Raw genomic sequence first — 21,063 nt, forward strand, 5'->3', positions numbered from 1 at the left:
GAGAGCAATACAGTGATGCTTCAGTCGGTGACCCTTTTGAAGAGGAAGCTCTTCCTTTACAAAGGACTGTTTCTGGTGTCACTCCCCGAGTTAAATGCCAGCTGACCTCACCTCACTGGCTACCTGGGATCCCAGCCCCCTGCAGTGGCTCTCAGTGGCGGGGGGGGGGGGGGGGGAGGCTTGATGATGTGCCTGATGTCCCACCTGTCTCTCGCTCTCCCCCCACCCCCACAAGCTGGCATAGTGGCCAGGGCACTGCCATTTCAGGAAGGCCTGACATGCTCCGGCCTGGCCTACTTTCATAAGGGAAGTCCTGGCCAGCTCGTTATTACTCAGTGTCTGTTCTGCTTTTATTCTGTCTGAAGGGCACTGTTGCTGTCCCCTGGCAAGTGTTTCATGAGTGTTCAAGCTTGTGCCACCTGGCCTGTCCTACCACACAGCTTCATTTTTGTGGCACGAAACAAACATCCTTATAAAGATGACCAACTTCCAGAAGGAGAACACGCCAGCACTTTACCATTTGCTTGATGAGAGCCCTGTTTTTAAACTGGCTTCCTTACCTGCCTTTATAGACGAGCAAATGGCCTTCCGAGGTCAGTGCTGTCCCTGCAAGGGGGCAGGTCTGGGCTCGCTCTTCTGGGAAACATTTAAAATTTTATTTTACAGGCTAGAACATTTTAAGTTATACTTTAATTCTTCCTCCCACCTGTATTGTTAAATTATCCTAACTTTTTTTTTTTTTACTTGTGATAAAATACGTGTAACATAAAATGTTATCATCTTAACTATTTTTAAATGTATTAAGTTATTTTCCGAGTCCCAGGGCCCACCCTTTTGGAATTTTTTTTCTTTTGCTTTTTGGGGCCACACCTGTGGCATATGAGAGTTCCCAAGCTAGGGGTCAAATCGGAGCTTCATCTGCGACCCTCACCACATCTGCCACAGCCACACCAGATCCTTTAACCCACTGAGCGAGGCCAGGGATCAAACCCTCAACCTCATGGATACCAGTCGGGTTTGTTACTGCTGATCCACAATGGGAACTCCCCCTTTTAGAATTTTTAACCATGTTTCTTACACAAAACCGTTCTAAACCACTCTGAGAGTCCTAGAGAATATCAGACCCTGTCCCATCAGAATAAATCATAGTGAAGCATAGACATTGCCTTGGGTGGGGCAAGGTAGATACTTCCTGGTCTTGACGGAGCTCAGACGTGGCTCAAACCTTTTCTTTCAAACTTATACTTTGTGTATTTTATTATTTTATTCTAGGGTCAGCGGAGCCTATGAATACAGTGAGGTTAAAAATACTGTAATTATATCTGAAATAGAGCCCAAGGAATATTTTGAAAATAGTAGAGTGCCTGGGTGAAATAAATAAGGAAGTTTCATTTCCTGTCTAATTATATTTTTCCTTTCTGGTTAGCACGTTAAAAAGTGATTTTGAAAGCCGTGGCCGTTTTTTCCCTTCCCAGTTCATCTGTTTCCCTGAGATTATTTTACAGTTGTAGAACATGCCTCTCTATTGTAGTAGACATCATTTTTATTCAGTATTTAATAGTATATTATTACATTATATTAAGCTTCCTGGCCAGTGAGTTTGGGTTTCCGCTTTCCTGAAATACACAATGCAAACAAAACTTCCCCGGAAAGAGTCCCTGAGCCTTTCTCGCTGGAGGAGGGTCTTGCCAAAGCAAAATGCCCAGATGGAGGCTGGAGGGGGGAAGGTAGCGTGAGTGTGGGCCCTCCCTGACCTGAGCCAGGGTCCAGCCTTGGCGAATCTTGTGCAGCTGGGACAGATATGAAGAGGCGTTTTGAAGCCCTCAGGGGTGGGACTCAGTTCAAAAGGGGGCTGTTTTGCTGGTTAAGGGTTAAAAACTCACACTCGGGAGAGGCTGGACAGTGCCTCGGTCCTTTCAGGCTTTGTTAAAAGAAGTCCCTTTGTTCTCCGGTCGGGAAAGAGTTTTCACGTGGTCCAAGTGCAGACGTCACTCAGGAGTTCATGGTCCCAGAGTTCCCAGTGTGGCTCAGCCGTAACAAACCCAACTAGGATCCATGAGGACACGGATTCAATCCATGGCCTCGCTCCGGGGGTTATGGATCTGGTGTTGCCATGAGCTGTGGTACATGTTGCAGATGTGGCTCGGATCCCACATTGCTGTGACTGGTGTAAGCCAGCTGCTATAGCTCTCATTCGACCCTAGCCTGGAAGTTCCACATGCCGTGGGTGTGGTCCCAAAAAAGATTAAAAAAAAAAAAAGAGAGAGGGAGTTCATAGTCCTTGCAACTCAGCCAGCAACAGCAGTTGGGTGAAACACAGTGTTTCAGTGTTTCTTTCTTTCTTTCTTCTTTTTTTTTTTTTTTTTTTTTTTTGCCGTTTCTTGGGCCACTCCCATGGCATATGGAGGTTTCCAGGCTAGGGGTCTGATTGGAGCTGTAGCCACCCGCCTACACCAGAGCCACAACAACGCGGGATCCGAGCACAACTCACGGCAATGCCGGATCCTTAATCCACTGAGCAAGGCCAGGGATTGAACCCGAAACCTCATGGTTCCTAGTTGGATTCGTTAACCACTGAGCCACGACGGGAACTCCAATTTCTTTCTTCTTTCTGTTAGTGATTAAATATACACAGTGTAAACTTTACCATTTTAATAATTTTTTTTCTTATTTTTTTATTTTGCCTTTTAGGGCCATACTCGCAGCATACAGAGGTTCGCAGCTAGGGGTCGAATCAGAGCTACGGCTGCTGGCCTACACCACAGCTCATGGCAACGCTGGATCCTTCACCCACTGAGGGAGGCCAGGGATCAAGCTTACAACCTCATGGTTACTGGTTGGATTCGTTTCCACTGCACCACAGATGGAACTCCATTTTAACTATTTTTGAGGGTACAGTTCTGTGGCATTCAGTGTGTTTCATTGCCATGCAACCACCACTACCATCCGTCTGCAGGACTTTTGCCCCTTCCCAAGCCGGAAGCTCCATAGCTTTTACTCGAGCACTCCCCAACCCCCTCTCCGCAGCCCCTGGTCACCACCATTCTACTCCTTGTCTCTGTGAACTTGACTACTCGAGGAACCTCACATAAGTAGAATCATACAAAATCTGTCTTTTTGTGTCCGGCTTATTTCACTTAGCTCCGTGCCTTCAAGGTTTATCTACGTTGTAGCAGGTGTCAGAATTTCCTTCCTTTTTAAAGCCTGAATACTATTCCATTGTATGTATAGAGCTAATTTTGTTTACCCATTTATCCATTGTTGGGCACTTGGGTGGTTTCCACCTTTTGGCTATTATGAATAATGCTTCAATGAACATGAGTGTTGACTGAAAAAAAAAAATGCACATTCTACACGTTGAGAGTTAGGTTTATTTGGCAGACATTCTGAGCACTTCCAGCCCAGACATGACATCTCAGATAATGCTGAGAAACTGTTCTGAAGGGCAAAGGGGGAGCCAGGATATATACAAGTTTTTGCAACAAAAGACCAGGTAGTCAGAACAACAAAAAGTTACTGTTAATCAAAGAAAACCAGACATGTCAAGCTAATAAATTTATCTCTTCTCTGTGTGGAAAGATGCCAGGTCTGGGCTCATGGAAGTCATTCCTTTGATATGCACCTCAGCTCTCTGGGGCCAGTATCCTGTGTTTCCACAGGGTGTACCATGCGGATGGGGGAGGGGGCCTGCCATCAGATGACTTGATGGCAGGTATTCTGTTTCCATCCTGAGTCACCTCAGGGCTCACCATCAAGGTGGCTGTAATGCGATGGCTTGATGGTTGTAGCATCCTTCTGTTTACCGATAAGGCAGATGGCATTTTTAATTTATTTATTTTATTTTTTTCTTTTTGGGGCCACATCTGCAGCATATGGAAGTTCCCAGGCCAGGAGCTGAATCGGAGCTGCCGGCCTACGCCGCAGCCACACCAGATCTGAGCTGCGTCTGCAACCTGTGCTGAAACATGTGGCAACCCTGGATCCTTAACCCACTGAGCGAAGCAACGGATGGAACCCTCATCCTCATGGGTACTGTTGCCAGAATTCGGCCTTCTGTCTGCCGGTGCCGAACTGAAACACAGAGACAAGAGTTTGGGGTGAAGGAGGAAAAATAGCTTTATTGCTTTGCCAGGCAAAGGAAGGTTATAGCAGGTCGCTAATGCCTTGAAGACTGTGCCCCCCATTAGAAAGAATTTTGAGGAGTTTTGTAGTAAAACGGAGAAAAACAGGTTTTCAGATAGGAATCAGGATTGAGACAAATATGCATTCTTCTTTCTTTGGGGGACCCTTAGTCATCAAAGCTGGAGTCAGAGATCTTGGTATGGTCACGAGGGGGTCTTCTGGGTTGTTGCCGAGAATAACAGTACTTGCAAAAAGGGCATATGGATCAGAGATTAGAACAAACTTGGAAAGTTCCTGAAAAACTTCATGTACTAATAACCTTTACCCCACAGGCAGCTGTGCTCAGGGCACCTCATCTTTAGCTTACGGGTGATTGTGCTTAGGGGGCAATTAAGTCAGGGAGAAGGACAAGGAAGGACTCTAAGCTGCTCAGTTTTGAAGTATGCATTTCTGAAAGAAGCATAAGGAATCTACCTTTTCTCTGAGGTGTGTAAGATGCCTATATTATTATGTGTATCCCTGGAGAGGGAACCAGGATCCAGCCTCAAGACTGTACGATTGTTGCTTGACTATTCCTCCCTGGATCAGCAACCATCCAATCCTGCCCCTAGGAACTCAGGGAAGGTCGTGGAGGCTGGATGAGGCCCATTTCCTAAGACGAAGAAATCGGGGACACAGAAAGGCTCTTGTACCCAGGGGCCCCACAGGGCCATGTCTGGTTTCAGTACTAGTCGGGTTCATAGCCTGCTGACCCACCACAGGAACTCCCAGCAGGTGGCATTTTTTAGTTCACAGGGCTGCGGAGATATGAGTCCCTGCTTTCAGTTTTTCTCAGGTGTATACCCAGGAGGTGGAACTGCTGGATTCAAATGGTAATTTGGTGAACAAATCAAACGTTTACTATTCTGAGAAGGGTGGTGGCTGCATAATTCTACAGCCCCACCGGCAGTGCACAGCGCTCAGTTTCCAAACCTCCCAGCGCTGGTCTTCTCTAAAGAGATGGTGTTCTTTTTCAAAAGCGGGGGGCAGCCCAGGCCATCAGGCTCAACCCCACCACGTGGCAAGGATGCAACAGAACCCCTCCAGTTGCCTGCAGAGAAGTGGTTTTGGGAGCCTGCTGTGAGCTGGCCAAGTTGGCTGGGCACTTTGCTCACTCACGCCTACAGATGCTTGAATTGGCAGCGCCTAGGTAGAGGAGCTTCTGAATCGAGGGCATCCGACTGAAGAAAGCCACACGAGCTCGGAATTCTTAGCAGTCAGAGCAGGGAATGGATCATTAGATAACTTTCATTCTCTTTTACGTTTGCTCTGAAAAGGCGGAGCTGTTCCCCTGGTGGCTGTGCTCTAGTCCTCAGTGAGACAAAGCAGGTCTCGCAAAAGTGGAGTTTGAGATGCTGCTTACAGCGTCTTAGCTACTTAGATGCTGCTTAGGTAGAGGGTGTCTTTGAATGGGATCCACACACCGTTTCCTGTGTAAATTTAGTCACACTGGGGGAGGCGGCAGTCAGTCTAGGGGAATCCTTTGTTTCCAAAAGTTCTTCAAATCTGCTGCCTGGAAAACATTTTCACCTGGCAATTCCGAGCTCCAGTCTTAACACTTGCATAATGTTTCTTTAGAATTTTTTCTTTAAATATCCCTTAAGAAAGAACACTTTCTTTTCCCTTAATCTTACATTAATGACTGTTTACCTTTTCCTTTGTCTTAAAAGGAAATTTCAGGTTCTCCAATTCCACTTCTTATTAAATGCAGATTTTCTCCTTGACTTCAGTGTCTCTTGGAACTCTCATACTGTGTTGGGCCTACAGTTGATTTCACCTCCAAATATACAATAGTTTGAATTTTTTTTTTTTTTTTTTTTAGGGCCGCACCTGCGGTATATGGAAGTTCCCAGGCTAGGGGTCGAATCAGAGCTGCAGCTGCCAGCCTACACCACAGACACAGATCCGAGCCACATCTGTGACCTACACTGCAACTCTTGGCAATGCCAGATCCTTAACCCACTGAGCAAGGCCAGGGATGGAACCTGCATCCTCATAGAAACAACATAAGTCATAGGTCTGTGACTCAGACCTTAACCCTCTGAGTCACAACAGGAACTCTGAATTTTTCTTGTCTAATACGATACAGTTCTCAAGCTTTCTTATTAACACATCTAATTAGAGTCCTTGTTTGCTTTTGGGACCACAAAGGACATAATTTATTAATGATTGGGTTTCAGTCTATTCTTTTAAAATTCGATGCATTTTGTTTCCATCTTTAAATCTGGTGCTTAATTTTCACCTTGTTACCGTAAGAGATGTTTGTTGATTGCCTACTCAGTGGCAGGCACTGTGCTAATTTCCCTACACATGGTGTCTTGTATGATGCATGTTGCAACATTGTAAGGCACTGTTATCCCTGTGAAATCAAAGCCCAGAAGGTTAAGGAATTTACACAGCAGATGATGGAGCTGGAATTCCAGGACAGAGTCACATACTTAAACCAGGCATTATAATAGCCTCAGTTTTGTTGATTTAGCCTCAGTTTTGAAGCACATATCTAGTGCCGGGGTCCGTTTGAAGTGTGTTAACAAAATCACGATGACCCAGGCATAATTTTAGCCTCCTTATTCATGATGAAAGTGATACGGGCCGGGGGTGGAGCTGTACTGTTTCCCCTGTGATGCAGCAGGTTAAGGATCCAGTGTCACCGCAGCTGCAGCTCGTATTTGATCCCTGGCGCAGGAACTTTTATATGCAGTGGGTGTGGCTGAAAAAAGACACAAGGGGGAATCTATCATCGCCGTTCCAAGAAGCAGGCTTGAAAATTCTACCTGGCCAAATCCTGACTATAGAACTATAGATTTAATGAATCCAATTCGTGATCTCTGGGTATTTCTTCTCTCCTGAACCTGTGTGCTTTGATCTAACTTGCCAATCTGATAGGTGAAAAGAATGGCATTTCTTCCTTTTTTTTTTTTCCTTTTTTCTTTTGGCTGCACCCGTAGCTTACCGAAGTTCTCTGGCCAGGTATCAAACCCACACCACAGCAGTGACAACATCAGATCCTTTCATCACTAGGCCGCCAGGGAACTCCAAGAATGGCACGTCATAGTAGTTTTAATTTGCATTTTTTAAATCAGGAAGGATGAGCATTGTCTCATTTTTTTAAAGTACTATCTGCTCATATCCTTTGTTTTTAACTGCATTGTCAAATCAGACGTCTTCCTTCATCTCTAGTCTACTCCCTCAAGAGGCATTGCTTCCCCGACTCAGACTCGCTGTGTCTGCCTGGATTAACATGGGCAGCATATGGTGAACAGCCCATCCTGTGCTCTGGCCATGGCCTCCATTCTTGGTTATGTTCCTTTTGTCTAATTAAATGGGGGTAACACATTTAAGTGAGAAAGAAATACCAATCAGCCTCGTTCATTTGAAATGAATGGCCGTGGTTCCTTGTAATTCATTTACATGGGAAGGGGTGTATCAGGCAGGATAGGGAAGGTTACGCCATGGTAACAAACAATCCCCAAGCTCGGTGATTTTTATAGCATGATTGAGTTCTGCCGCACTGGGTCAGCAGGTGGTTTCTGGTCTCTGTAATTTCTCAGAGACCCAGGCTGGGAGGGGCTTCAACTTGTGGAGAGGTCTTCACCATCTTAGAGGCCAGGAGAGAAAACCCATTGGGCTTCGAGTTGGCCTCTAAAGCCTGTGCCAGAAGGGACATTCATTTCACTCCTCTCTCTGTCCAGAGTAGGTCATGTTGCCACGCCTACGTTCTAAAGGGCAGAGAACTGGGATCTTGCTGCAACACAGCCCAAGGGAACCCCCGATGTCCACCTTAGGAGCCACAGCACATCTTTTGCCCCCCAAAATAGCCAGAGTCTTTAGACCACAGTAAGCAAAAATGAGTTCATGGCTTCGAAAGCAAGAGCTCTGCCGGACAAAATAACAGGCGAGGACAGAGTTTAGTTCTCCTCCAGGACCGTGGGGAAAACCCCTGACCACGTTATCCATAAGCCGGTGAGTCACAGACATGGTTTCCTGAAAGCTGGGTCTCCAGGACTGGCCAGCTAATACTTGTTGAAGCTGGGCAATCGTCACGTTGCTGTTTTAGCCGCTTTTCTCTATGTTCGAAAATGCCCATAATAAAGTGCACTTCCTGTGCTTTCCCATGGCCGTTTCCTCTCTGCCTTGACGCCTCAGTTCTTACCCACTGTTACAGCATGTGTTTCTGGTCACCTTCTCAATTTTTTTTTTTTACATAAGCGCATTAAACAATTATTTTGTTACCTTTCCCTTTGTTTTAAGCTATCAGACTCTTATAAATAATGTTTTAAGGTATTTCTTGATGACCTCTGAGTATAGCTGGGGTTTTCTAAGATGTAGTTTTGTTGAACTGAGTGTTCAATTAGACTACATGCTTTTAATGAAAAATACTACTTTCCTTTTTTCCCCGTTATCACCTGCACAACCTCAGTGTATGTTTTAGAGGCCAGCGATGAGGGGAGTGATTGTTTTCCATGCTTATAGAAAAAAAGCCATCATGGCCCTAAGACCACGTGGTCCAGGGGCCAGCAGGTCCTCTGATGTTCTTGTGGGATGCCGGCCTTGTGGGTGGCACTGTGCAGAGGGCTGAGGGCAGCAGACAGGACTATAGGTCCAGCCCCAAGTTGCTCACACCACCTGGGTCAGCCGTGAAGCAGATTCTCATTAGCACGGCGCAGGGGTCGGTGACACGTGCACAGGGACCCCCATGGAGCAGTAACTATATGTGTGCACCTGCCTGGAGCAGGGGAGCCATTCTACCGCAAACCACGTGCCAGGCTAAGTCTCACATGAGGAAAGTCAGCACAGTAGACCAGAAGGACAAGCGGGCAGAAGCCCCAGGTAGATCTGTGCTGTTAGAAAGTTTGTAGCTAAAGCATTAAGAGATGAAGCTGGCAAATCAACTATACTTTAATGATAAGTAAATAAAATATAAAACAAAACTGAAATAATCCTAATCCTTGAAGAGAGGGATCGAGAGATGGAGCCGGCGAATCAGGCAGGAGTCGCACTGGAGGCCTTTGGCGTGTTTTTTGTTTTGTTTTGTTTTGTTTTTTTGTCTTTTGTCTTTTTAGCGCTGCACCTGTGGCAAATGGAGGTTCCTAGCCTAGGGGTCCAGTCGGAGCTGCAGTCACTGGCCTACACCAGAGCCACAGCAACACAGGGTCCAAGCCGCGTCTTCGACCTACACGACAGCTCACGGCAACACTGGATCCTTAACCCACTGAGCAAGACCAGGGTTCGAACCCGCAACCTCATAGTTCCTAGTCGGATTCGTTAACCACTGAGCCACAACGGGAACTCCGCCTTTGGCTTTTTAAGAAGCGTGGACTTGGAGTTCCCATTTCCCATTGTGCCTCAGTGGGTTACAAGCCCAACTAGTAGCCATGAGGATGCGGCTTCAATCCCCGGCCTCTCTCAGTGTGTTAAGGATCTGGCGTTGCCATGAGCTGTGGTGTAAGTCGCAGACACAACTTGAATCCTGAGATGCTGTGGCTGTGGTGTAGGCTGGCAGCTGCAGCTCTCATTTACCCCTAGCCTGGGAACCTCCATATGCCATGGGTGGGGCCCTAAAAAGACAAAAAAAAAAAAAAAATGGACTTTACCCTGTAGGCTTTCAGTAAATATTTGTGTGAGCTGTATGGAGAGTTCTACAGTAATGACAGTCACGTTGTATTGTAAGACGGAGTCGTGAAGCCCCACCCAGCCGTGAAGAACAGCCTTGCTGTGCCCATGGCCCCACGTGTTTCTCGGATGCAGCAGTGCCCAGGGGTGCTCTGGCACAGACCAAGCCTGTGCCCTGCTGGAGGAGGCCCAGCTCAGGAGGACTGTCACTCCAGGCCAGCAGGGTTCTGTTTTTCTTCTGTGGAACCAACTGGTGAAGATGCCAGGAGTCACAGCTTAGAAGTGTCGTGTCCCCCCTGCCCCTCACCCGCCAGTCTCTGCGGGAGCCACTCCTACTCAGAGCCACCTGCTGGGAAGCCCAGCCAGGAGAATGATAGGGAAATCCAGGGCTTCCAGGGCCCACAAACAAGGGTCTTCCTGGGAACCCTCCTGTGCAGACTAGAGGCGTCCCCAGACGGGCCCTCACCCGTGCGTGGTTTCATCAGAAGTTGGCCTGACGGTGACAGGGTCCCTTTGAAGGGACGCAGGGTTTCCCTCGCCCTTGACTCTGGTGCCCACTTCATCCCCAGCATTGCTGGGGGTCCCCTGGCCCCCGACCTGGGCCCTCCCGTGCAGCCCTCTCAACCTCCTGTCCTGTCCCATCCCATCCCTGATGGCCACGCTGGGTCCTACGCCTGTCTTCCTGGCCTCAGCAAGATGTGTCCTCCACTGTCCTTGTCACCACCTTCTTCCTCATGTGCTTCTCCTCTTGTTTTCCAGGCTCTCCAGAGTAACCTGAGGTATTCCTTGTTGCCAAGACGGCTCGTTATCAGCAAGAGATTAGCTCAGTGCCTGCATCCGGCTTTGCCCAGTGGCGTGCACTTAAAAGCCCTAGAAACCTATGAGATTATCTTTAAAATTGTGGGGACCAAATGGCTGGCCAAGGATTTGTTCCTATACAGGTATGAGAGCTTCCCGCCGCGTCACTTTTTTTATTACCCAGGTGATCCCTGTTTCAGTTCACAAGATAAGAAAATGACGAACAAGCAGAATACCAAGGTCGTGTGAGTTCCCCGTGAAGCCATCACCAGGAGATAACCAGGCTCTGGAGGGTGCCCTTCCTGACTTTTCTGTCCATCAGAGTGTGGTGTCCACACTGCCCATCACCTGCCCTGGGCTAACAGCAGGGCTGATGTTGCGGAGACTGTCTCGTGACAAGCGGGCATCGCCATCACCAGTGTGGGTGGCCGGCCGGCCGAGCATCGTCACAGGCTTCTCATCATCCCTCCTCTCCCCTTTTCTGTCCCCAAGCTGCGGGTTGTTCCCTCTCCTGGCACACGCAGCCATGTCGGTGAGGCCCGTCCTGCTCGGCCTGTACGAGAAGTACTTTCTCCCGCTGCAGAAGCTGCTCCTGCCCAGCCTCCAGGCCTTCATCGTTGGCCTGCTGCCCGGCCTCGAGGAGGGCTCGGAGATCTACGACAGGTGGGTCACGTCCAGGGCTCACAGCCATGCCATCCAATCTTGTGTTTTTGTTGTTTTTGTTTTTCCTTTTTTTAAGGGTGCACCCACGGCATATGGAAGTTCCCAGGCTTGCAGTTAAATTGGAGCTGCAGCTGCTGCCCTACACCACAGCCACAGCAACACCGGATCCGAGCCACATCTGTGACCTATACCACAGCTCACGGCAATGCTGCAGGCTTCACCCACTGTAGGTTCAAATATTGGCTTTGCTCAGTAATCAATCCTATATCCTTAGGGATACTTGTTGGGTTCATTACCATTGAGCCACAACAGGAACTCCGTGGGCTTATGTTTTATTTCACTGCTTTATAAGAAACAGGGAAAGGAGTTCCTGGTGGCACAGGAGGTTAAGGGTCTGGTGTTGCCACTACAGCCGCTCAGGTCGCTGCTGTGGTGCAGGTTCAGTCCCTGGCCTGGGAGTTTCCACATGTTGTCAGCGTGGCCAAAAAAAAAAAAAAAAACAGAGATGGAGAAAGATGTGCAGGGCAGGTGCAGAAGTCAGGTTGATGTCTTATATTTCTCTGGTGGTCTCAGCCTGACTAAAATACTGGGTGCTCCTGGGATGTGCCTCCACTTCCACGTGAAAGTCAGAAGGTAAGAAAGTTTCCCAGACGCACAGTCAGTGGGTGGCAGAGATGGGACTCCACCCTTCCACCCCCGTGTGTCAGTGTCTGAGGCCCTCATTCTTTCCATTGTTTGAAGCTGCTTCCAGATATAAAAGCAAGGCCCAGTTTCATTGCCAGGCAGGGCTCAAGATGTGACAGCAGCAGACAGCTTGACAAGTTTCAGCAGTACCAGTAGAAGTTGTCGACACACATGCATAAAAGTTCACGCAGTGGTGCTTGTTTGTTTTGGTCACCGCTTAGGAGTGGGGAAAAGTATATATCCATTTGGACTGTTGAGTATACGGACTGTTCTGTGTTTCTGGAAAATTGAAATGTGAGAACTCGGGGAGTTCCTGTCGTGGCTCAGTGGTTAAGGAATCTGACTAGGAACCATGAGGTTGTGGGTTCGATCCCTGGTCTTGCTCAGTGGGTTACGGATCTGGCATTGCCGTTAACTGTGGTGTAGGTTGCAGAGCAGCTCATTTCTCACGTTGCTGTGGTTCTGGCATAGGCTGGCAGCTACAGCTCCAATTAGACCCCTGGTCTGGGAACCTCCATATGCCGCAGGATCGGCCCTAGAAAAGGCAAAAGGACAAAAAAAAAAAAAAAAAAAAGGAAATGTGAGAACTCTAAGTTCCCGTTGTGGCTCAGCGGGTTAAGAACTGGACATGGTGTCAGGATGCGGGTTGGATCCCTGGCCTCACTCAGTAAATTAAGGATTCAGCATTGTCACGAGCTGCAGCATAGGTGGCAGATGCCACTTAGATCCCTTGGGGCTGTGGCATAGACCAGCAGCTGCAACTCTGATTCGACCCCTCACCTGGGAAACTTCCTTATGCCTCAGGGGCAGCCCTAAAAAGAAATGTAAGGACTCACTTCCAGTGTATTAACTATTCTGAGTGATGCCGCAGTGATTAACCTCCACTCATAGGGCCTGTTTCAGACTCCACATTCAGCCTGTTGGGGAGGTTTGGAAACCTTTGTGCTTGCAAAAGTTTCCATTTGATGACACAAGGTGCTGCCAGAGGCCCAGCCACACCACCTTTACCTGTTGCATTGGCCGTGACGGGTGGGTGTTTGGGGTGTGGAGTGGAATTAAGGAATCAATCCAACACGCCCCTCAAGGAAGCTGAATAATCAGAACGGTTTTTGGGATTGTCCCTGATGGCCAAGGGTAATTCGAGTCACGCCTCTGGACTGGGTTTTGATGTGTGCCTGGACCACCTCAGGCTCTCACACAGAGCAGCTAGAAGCTCTCCACTTCCCAGCAGTGATAGGTGTATCACCCCTCAGTGATACGCTGAGTCACTGGGATGCACTGGGCAAGACTGGGGACTAAGACACAGTCAAGGTCACATAGGGGTCAGCCAGAGGGACATTAGCAGCCTCTGTCTCTTGACTCCTGGTCCCAGGCTCTTTCCAGACATTCTGGCCCATTCATTTTCCTCACTGATGTGTGTGTATAAACACATTTTTCCCCATGATCTGAAGCTGAATGAACACACCAGCTCCCAAAATGTATTGCAGTTTTGTTGTTGTTTAGTCTGTAAGTGTGAATCACCTCGAAGCGTGTCAGCCGTTGAGGGGTTTTTGTGTGTTCTCTCAGTTGATCAGTGAGTGCTCATTTGAACAGTTGCTGAAGCTGCTTAACCCCCGGGTGTTTTCTCCTGACGTTGTGATTTCTTGACAGGGAACCCCAAGTGGAGCCAAGCCACGTGAATCACTGAGTGGCTGCAGCTGCGACAGAAAACCCAGCCGGGGGGGTGGGGGGGGGTGCAGCTCTCAGAGGGATTAGTGACCAGCTTTCCGAGGGTGGAGACTGGTCGAGGGTTGTGTAGTCTGAGCTCTCAGGGGTGGGAGGCGCACGCGAGGGAGGTGCCTGCACAGATCCACGTCCGTTTCAGACAATGCCTTCTTCCCCAAAATGCTCAGGGATTGAGTCAGACACCCCCACCCGCAGCAGATCTGGGGGAAGGGAGGGTCCAGGGGTGGGGGTCGTGATGTCCACGTGGGTGGAAAATGCTCAGGGAGTTTGGGGCCCGTGAGGGCGGCTGACTCACGGGTTTCGTGGGGGCGGGGACAGTCCCTGGTCTGTGCTTGCTGGAGAACCAGAAGGGATGCAAGTTTTGGCCAGTATTAGGACTCAGTATTTACTCTGACTTTCTAATAACCCTTTGATATCTGCAGATCATCCCCGGCCAGAATTTTTTTTTTTTAAGTGCCCAAGTGGCTGCAGAGCCTGCTGTGCTTTGCTCTACCAAGAAAACGGGATCGGCTCGGGGGAGACAGGGAAGTGAATGTTTTTGGTGGTTGGTAAGCGGGCAAAAACCAGCTCACCGACGACTTCCCTTTAAATCAGTGGTTCTCCACCTGGGGTGATTTTTGTCACCCAGGGAGGGCCTTTGGCAATATCTGGGCACATTTTTGGCTGTTACAACTGGGGTGGAGAGGGTGCTACTGACATCTAGTGAGCAGAGGCAAGGGGTGCAGCTGAACATCCTACCACATACACAATTATCCCCATGACAAAGGATCCAGCCCAGGTGTCAACAGGGTAAAGGCTGAGAAACCCTGATTTAAAAAATTAAAGTTATTAAATATATATTTTAAATTTTTGCTAACAATGTTTAAAATAAATGGAGTTCCCATCGTGACTCAGCAGTCATGAACCAGTCTAGTATCCACGAGGACGCAGGTTTGATCGCTGGCCTCACTCAGTGGGTTAAGGATCCAGCATTGCCATGAGCTGTGATGTAGGTTGCAGACGTGGCTTGGATCCAAGTTGCCGTGGCTGTGGTGTAGGTCAGCAGCTGCAGCTGCGATTTAATTCCTAGCCTGGGAACTTCATGTGCTAACAGGTGTCCAACTAAAAAGGAAAAAAAAAAATATAGAAACATTTAGAGGTTAATTGTGGTTATTGACCATTCTTTTGGTTGATTCTAGACACCATGATGATGAGCTCTGCTGGTTCTAGAATTTTCCACCCCTTATTTGGCATGTATCTGAGTATGGCGGTTTAGGACGCTGTTGTCACTGTCCCGCTTGTTTAGATGGTCACACACAGGCTGTTCTGGCTTGTGACAGCTCTGCTTTCCATGGCCATCCGTGGGGCAAGTGGCCACACGGCCAGGGTCATGAGATGCTAGGGGCTTCACCGTGCCCGTGTCACTCCCTTGCTGTCAGTTGAGTAGAGAAGAGGGGCTTGTGTGGTTGGAAGGAGCTTGTGTTTGCAGGGGGCGCAGGAGAGCAGCAGCCAGAGTGGCTGAGAAAGGACAGGCGAGCAGGGGGTGGGAGTGGTGTGTGTGTTGTTTTGTTCTGTTGGTCTTTGGTTTCAGATAGAAAAGTCAGTTCTGGGCACTAAACTGTGCAAACTTATTTTGGAATTTCACAACTGAGATGATGTAACTCTTTTGTGGTAGAAAATTACTTAGCTTTTATCCCCAGTCATCCTGCTTCTACTTCGCCCTCCATAGCAAAGACCAGCCTAATTGGCATTTTTTGAACTGTAGCATCATTTCAATTGTTAACATCTGTCAGTTTTTTAGAAGAAAATGGGGCTTTTTATATTTATATAGAGACCCTTTTTTTTTTTTTTTTTTTTTGCCTCCCTGAGGCGTATGGAGGTCCAGAGCCAGGGATCAGATCTGAGCCACAGTTGTGACCTAAGCCACAGCTGCAGCGATGCCAAATCCTTAACCCGCTGCACCCAGCTGGGGATTGAACCTGCGTCCCAGTGCTCCAGAGACGATGCCCATCCTATTGGGGCCACAGGGGGACCTCTAAGATCTCTGTTTCTTCAATAAGGAAAAGTAGCCAGTGTTCTCAGAATATTGAAGAGCGCTAGCACAGGTGGCATTCCCCAGGCTCTCTGGCAGGGGAACCTGTCCACTGTGGGACAGTTCACGTGGCCAGTGTTCCATGGAACGTACTTTGGCAAGATACCATTGTAAGCAAGGGGGTGTGTGAAACCGGTGAGTGCATTGTAGTGTTTGCAGTGGGCTTTAGCTGAGCGTTGGTCTCCTGTGGTAGGGATCCTGGGGAGAGAGGAGCACTCCGGGGCCTCCTACATTAAAAATCTCTGCCTGGCTCAGGACCATCCTGTCTGCCCAGAGGGCCCAGTGACCCAGCTGCTCGATTGACTGTAGCCACAGCTGCTAAATGGTACTTTTGCCCCAAATCAGGAGCTCTGGTGGTTTTGAGAGTTGGGCAGAGACAAGCTCTATTTGTTTGCTCAGCCTCCGTAGAAGACCGATTGATACCTGTAGCCACTAAGCCATCCCATGTCCTCCTCCTAAACCTTTGGCTCTTTCATGCTTCTTCATTTTTTTTTTTTTTTTCCTGAAGAGATGATACACCATGTCATCTGCTACAAATATTTTATGAGTCAAAAAGATACACACTAGGTTTAAAGAGAATGAAATTCTTTTATAATATCCAAAGGTAGTAGACACTTTTTATATGAAATGTTTTAGTATACAGTGAAATAATATTGAAAAGTAAGGGTGTTCCCGTTGTGGCATAACGGGGACGAATCCGACTAGGAACCATGAGGTTTCAGGTTCGATCCCTGGCCTCTCTCAGTGGGTTAAAGATCTGGTGTTGCCATGAGCTGTGGTGTAGGTCGCAGACACAGCTTGGATCTGGCATTGCTGTGGTCCTTCGGCCGTAGGCCAGCAGCAATAGCTCTGATTCGACCCCTAGCTTGGGAACCTCCATATGCCATGGGTGTGGCCCTAAAAAAAAGCCGAAAGAAAAGAAAAGTAAACTGAAGACAACTTGGTATAATAAAAGGGAAAGAGTGGCATTCATCTGACAGCTTTTTCGAGCGCCAGCTGTGTGTCAGTTGCTGGTCCAGGCACTGAGAGGCGTCAGGCAGCTGAGCAGACCTGGTGGTGACGGTGGCCCCTGTGGCCCGAGCGCACCCTCTTTGCCTGTGCTAGGTTTTTACTCAGAGCCTCTCAGGTCATCTTACAACATCTTCATCTCTTCTCCCTCCCGTAACTGAAAATGGATATGCACAGAGGTGAGACTCGTCCCAGGCACCACGTCCAGGAAGCATCCATCAGATGTGGACACCAGAGAGCTGACTAGAAACCCCTGCATTACACTGGGCTTGTCCTCCTGTCTTTTTTTTTTTTTTTTTTTCCCTGTTGTCTTTGCAAATAAGGAGCATGTGAAAAGTGGAATTACTTCACGTTTTGAGTCAGATCACTCATTAAGTGAAATCCTCCTCTGGGAGTTTGCCTCTACTGTCATATTGACAGGTGTTATCACCTGGCCTGCGAGCTTTGTTTTCATGGTTGGGGAGAAGGTTCCCCAGTCAGCTGCAGGTGCTCCCTGAGCAGAGAAGGTCCAGGCCTCGGTCACTGTCCGTGGAAAACCAAGCCAGGACCCACTCATAACACTGCTTCTCTTAGAGAACGTCTGGCAAGTTGCTGGTGCTATGCTGTGGGAAGCGGGAGACGTAGGTAAAGGTAAGGGACGATGGAGTTCCCGTCGTGGCACAGTGGTTAACAAATCCGACTAGGAACCATGAGGTTGTGGGCTCGATCCCTGGCCTCCCTCAGTGGGTTAAGGATCCGGCGTTGTCGTGAGCTGTGATGTAGGTCGAAGACTTGGCTTGGATCCTGTGTTCCTGTGGCTCTGGTGTAGGCCGGCGGCTACAGCTCCGATTCGACCCTTAGCCTGGAAACCTCCATATGCCGCAGGAGCGGCCCTAGAAAAGGCAAAAAGACAAAAAAGAAAGGGATGAATAAATGCGGAGTGGGAGCCTGTGCTGGGAGGCGCAGTGGGCAGAGTGAGAGTGACAGGGCCCAGCACTCCGGGCCGTAGGGAATGTGTGAGGGAGTGGGCGGCCCAGGTGGGTGTTGTCCCCCCCGTTTCTGAAGTCCAGCATCACTTGGCACATTTTTGGCTGTGCTCAGGTAGGGGGTGTCTTTATCATTGTTTACATCTACAAACAGTCCCATCAGCCTTTTTCTTGCCTCCCCCACCCCGCAGCACAATAATGACTCCTCATGCTTATTAAAAAAAAAAAGGTTTTTTAAAATTTTTTATGGCCTCACCTGAGGCATGTGGAAATTCCCAGGCTAAGGGTTAAATCAGAGCTGCAGCTACCAGTCTATACCAGTCACAGCAACATGGGATCTGAACCGCATCTGTAACCTACACCACAGCTCATGGCAACACCGAATCCTTAACCCACTGGGCAAGGGCAGGGATCGAACCCGTATCCTCACAGAGGCAGCATCGGGTTCTTGATGCTCTGAGCCACAACAGGACTCCTCCTCATGCTTTCATGCAATGTGGCTGATCTGCTCACCCCTTTGAGCAGTGGAACCGCCCCCTGAGAGTCCCGTGGCATCCAGAGCAAAGCCAGGGGCTGAGATGGAGCTCCATGCCAGGGTGGGTGACACGACCGGTCAGACGCTGCCTCTTGGCCAAGAAGCTGCACCTTTCAGTGACATGTTTGTTTTAGCAAATTCAGTTTCAGTGGCAGCCAGCAGGTGGACAAACGCGGAAGGGTTAGAGATGGCAGCAGCTCAAAACAGAAAGTTGGAGGTGTCTCCACAGCTGGGGAGTGAGCAATGCACTGAGACACAGCCCCAATTCTGTGACCTCTCTTCTCCAGAACGGACACGCTGCTCCTGAGGCTGTCCCTGGTGGTCGGCAAGGAGGTGTTTTACGCCGCCCTGTGGGGGAGCGTCCTGGCAAGTCCGGCCATCCGCCTGCCAGCCTCACTCTTTGTGGTGGGTCACATCATCAGGGGCTCGCCTGGCAAGGAGCAGAAGTACATGCTGGGGACCGACTACCAGCTCACGGTGGGTGCCCTGCTCCTGGCGGGGGGTGGGGGAAACAGGGCGGGCGGGCTGGTTTCCCCATGGGGGGGCTGGGTAGCAGGAGATGGAGATGGGACAGATGAGGAGGTGGCCTCTCTGCATCCTGGAATGGCATGTTGGTTTCTCTCTGACATACGCATCGTGAATTGTATATTCTGATGAGCGTTGTTCATGCCTAAGGAGAGCCTTTCTGGAGGACCCCACAACTTCTGCACCACGGGCAGGCTCTGGAGTGCCTCTCGGGGCAGCTGTCCAGTTCCAGCCTTGTCTTACCCCTGCCCCGTGGCACACCAGCCACCATGCACAGAGTAGGCTTGGTCCTCCTCCAGCTTCTGTCCAGCCCTGACCTTACCATCCTCTCTTCTGGCTGCTTCACGCCTAGGCTTTTGGGGCTCTTTGGGCTCCATCCTCCAGGCCCCCTTCCCTGCCACTGACCTGCCTTCTCATGACCTTGAGAAATGGTAACTTTCCAGACTTTTGTCCCTTCTCCACAAATTCACCACTTGTTTAATGGCCTGCAGTCATCTATCACCACCTAGTGGTGGACCCACGCTTTGACCTTAAAATGTTCAAAACTGAATTCATCATTAATTTGGGAGCAAGTCCTTCCCCCCTGAGTCCATTCCTCTTTGCAAAGTGGGAATGACAGATCTCCCTCATGGGGCTCTCTGAGGAAAAGAGTGATGAAAGGTCATCATACAATGCTTCGGACACAGGATACCCTCACACATAAGTTCCCGTCCTCCCTGTCTGGACCACCTGGTCTGTATTTCCGTTTCACTGTCCCGCTTCGGTTCCTTAGGTCTTGCTCCTGGACATTGTGTAATTTTCTAACTTGTTTCTCCCCATTTCTCCCTCTCTCCAGCCAGTCCTTTTTTGGTTGCTAAGAGATATGTTTTGCTAAAGAATAGCTTTGCTCAGGTGCATGCTGTGTTTGAACTATACCTGGCTTCCTGTTGCCTGCAGATAAAGTCCATCTTCAGTGGTGTCCTGACAGTCTGCTCCCAGCCCACCAGAGGCCTTTCCTCACCCCTTCAGGGCCTCCACCTTCCAAGAGCTGGCTGTCCATCCTGGCCTGGCACGGCTGTGAGCCTGACTTTGCTCCAGCCGGTCGCTCATCCTGCACTCCTGCCCGTCCCTTCTTCTCCCGCCTCTCAGCGTCTCCTTCCTGTCTTTAAGCTCAGCTTGCCCACAAAGCTTCATTCTTCTCCCCACGTGAAAGATAGCACCCTCTCCTCTTCTGAATTCTCACAGCTTTTTGTTAGCATTTGTCTTATGGCTGTAAGCTGTTATGTGGCTGGATTGCATCTATCTGTACTCAGAAAAGACACTCAAAATATGAATTGAATTGGTTGGGAATCCATTTGATGGAATGTCTCTGGAGTTTCCGTGTAGCTGAAAGTTCCTATTGGAACCTCAGGACATTCCTTTCTGAGATCCCAAAGTTTGAGTCTTCGAACTCGAGCATCTGGTCCACAGCCCTCCATCTCTCAGACGGAACAATTGAGGTCTGCAGCTGGCCATCTGCCTGATGTCTCACGGCCAGCTAGCACCTGGACCAAGTTTCCCATATTTATACCTTACTGTTCTGTTTCCCAAGATTTAACACAGTGGTTTCAAGATTCCCAGGAAATGTTATTTTCATTGTTACAACTATAAAGAATAGCCTACAAATGATGGTCGATGCCTTGGGCATGAAATCTTCACGACGTTTTGTCACTTACAGGTTAAGTCCTTATGTGCATCTCTGTTGGACTCAAACGTGCTGGTACAGAGAAATAATCTGGAGATTGCCCTCTTCTTCTTCCCATTTTATACCTGCCTGGTAAGCCTTTCTCCCAGGCGAGTCGCTTGCCTTTCCCAAGGATGAGGGGTAGGCGGCATAGATCTGAGTGGTCTTGTCTTGAGGAAGAGCCGCCCGCAAAGGGTCCTCGTTTGTTTCTGAGGGTGGTGTTTCCATAGCAAAGATTCCATCGCCTCTTCCCGTGGGCAGCAAGTGAAGAACCAACCCCTTTTGAGAACCACCTCTTTAAGATAAAGCTTCGACGGGGATTCCCGGGGTGGTGCAACAGAAACAAATCCAACTAATAACCATGAGGTTTCGGGTTCAATCCCTAGCCCCTCGGTGGGTTAAGGACGCGGCATTGCCATGAGCTGTGGTGTAGGTCACAGATGTGACTCAGATCTGGCGTTGCTGCGGCTCAGGCTGGTGGCTACAGCTCCAATTAGACCTCTCACTTGGGAACCTCCATATGCCATTGGTGTGGCCCTAGAAAGCCAAAAAAAAATTGTTTTTAATTTAAAATAATATTAATCTTCGTGAACTGGAAGGGCCATGTGTCAGA

The 21,063-nt window shown here is 49.0% G+C and overlaps 1 protein-coding gene across 2 annotated transcripts in view; it reads left to right on the forward strand.

Annotated features, from left to right (window-relative positions):
• Nucleotides 1-21,063, forward strand: part of DOP1B (DOP1 leucine zipper like protein B) — a 133,871-nt gene that overhangs the window by 29,991 nt on the left and 82,817 nt on the right. For both annotated transcript variants that reach the window (XM_047796175.1, XM_047796183.1), the window contains exons 3-6: nucleotides 10,534-10,715; nucleotides 11,065-11,235; nucleotides 18,511-18,700; nucleotides 20,445-20,543. In XM_047796175.1, coding sequence (XP_047652131.1) covers nucleotides 10,534-10,715; nucleotides 11,065-11,235; nucleotides 18,511-18,700; nucleotides 20,445-20,543 — 642 coding nt within the window. The remainder of the gene's footprint in view (nucleotides 1-10,533; nucleotides 10,716-11,064; nucleotides 11,236-18,510; nucleotides 18,701-20,444; nucleotides 20,544-21,063) is intronic.

The sequence above is a fragment of the Phacochoerus africanus genome, chromosome 1 (assembly GCF_016906955.1).
Source record: "Phacochoerus africanus isolate WHEZ1 chromosome 1, ROS_Pafr_v1, whole genome shotgun sequence".
In the NCBI taxonomy this organism is placed as follows: Eukaryota; Metazoa; Chordata; class Mammalia; order Artiodactyla; family Suidae; genus Phacochoerus; species Phacochoerus africanus.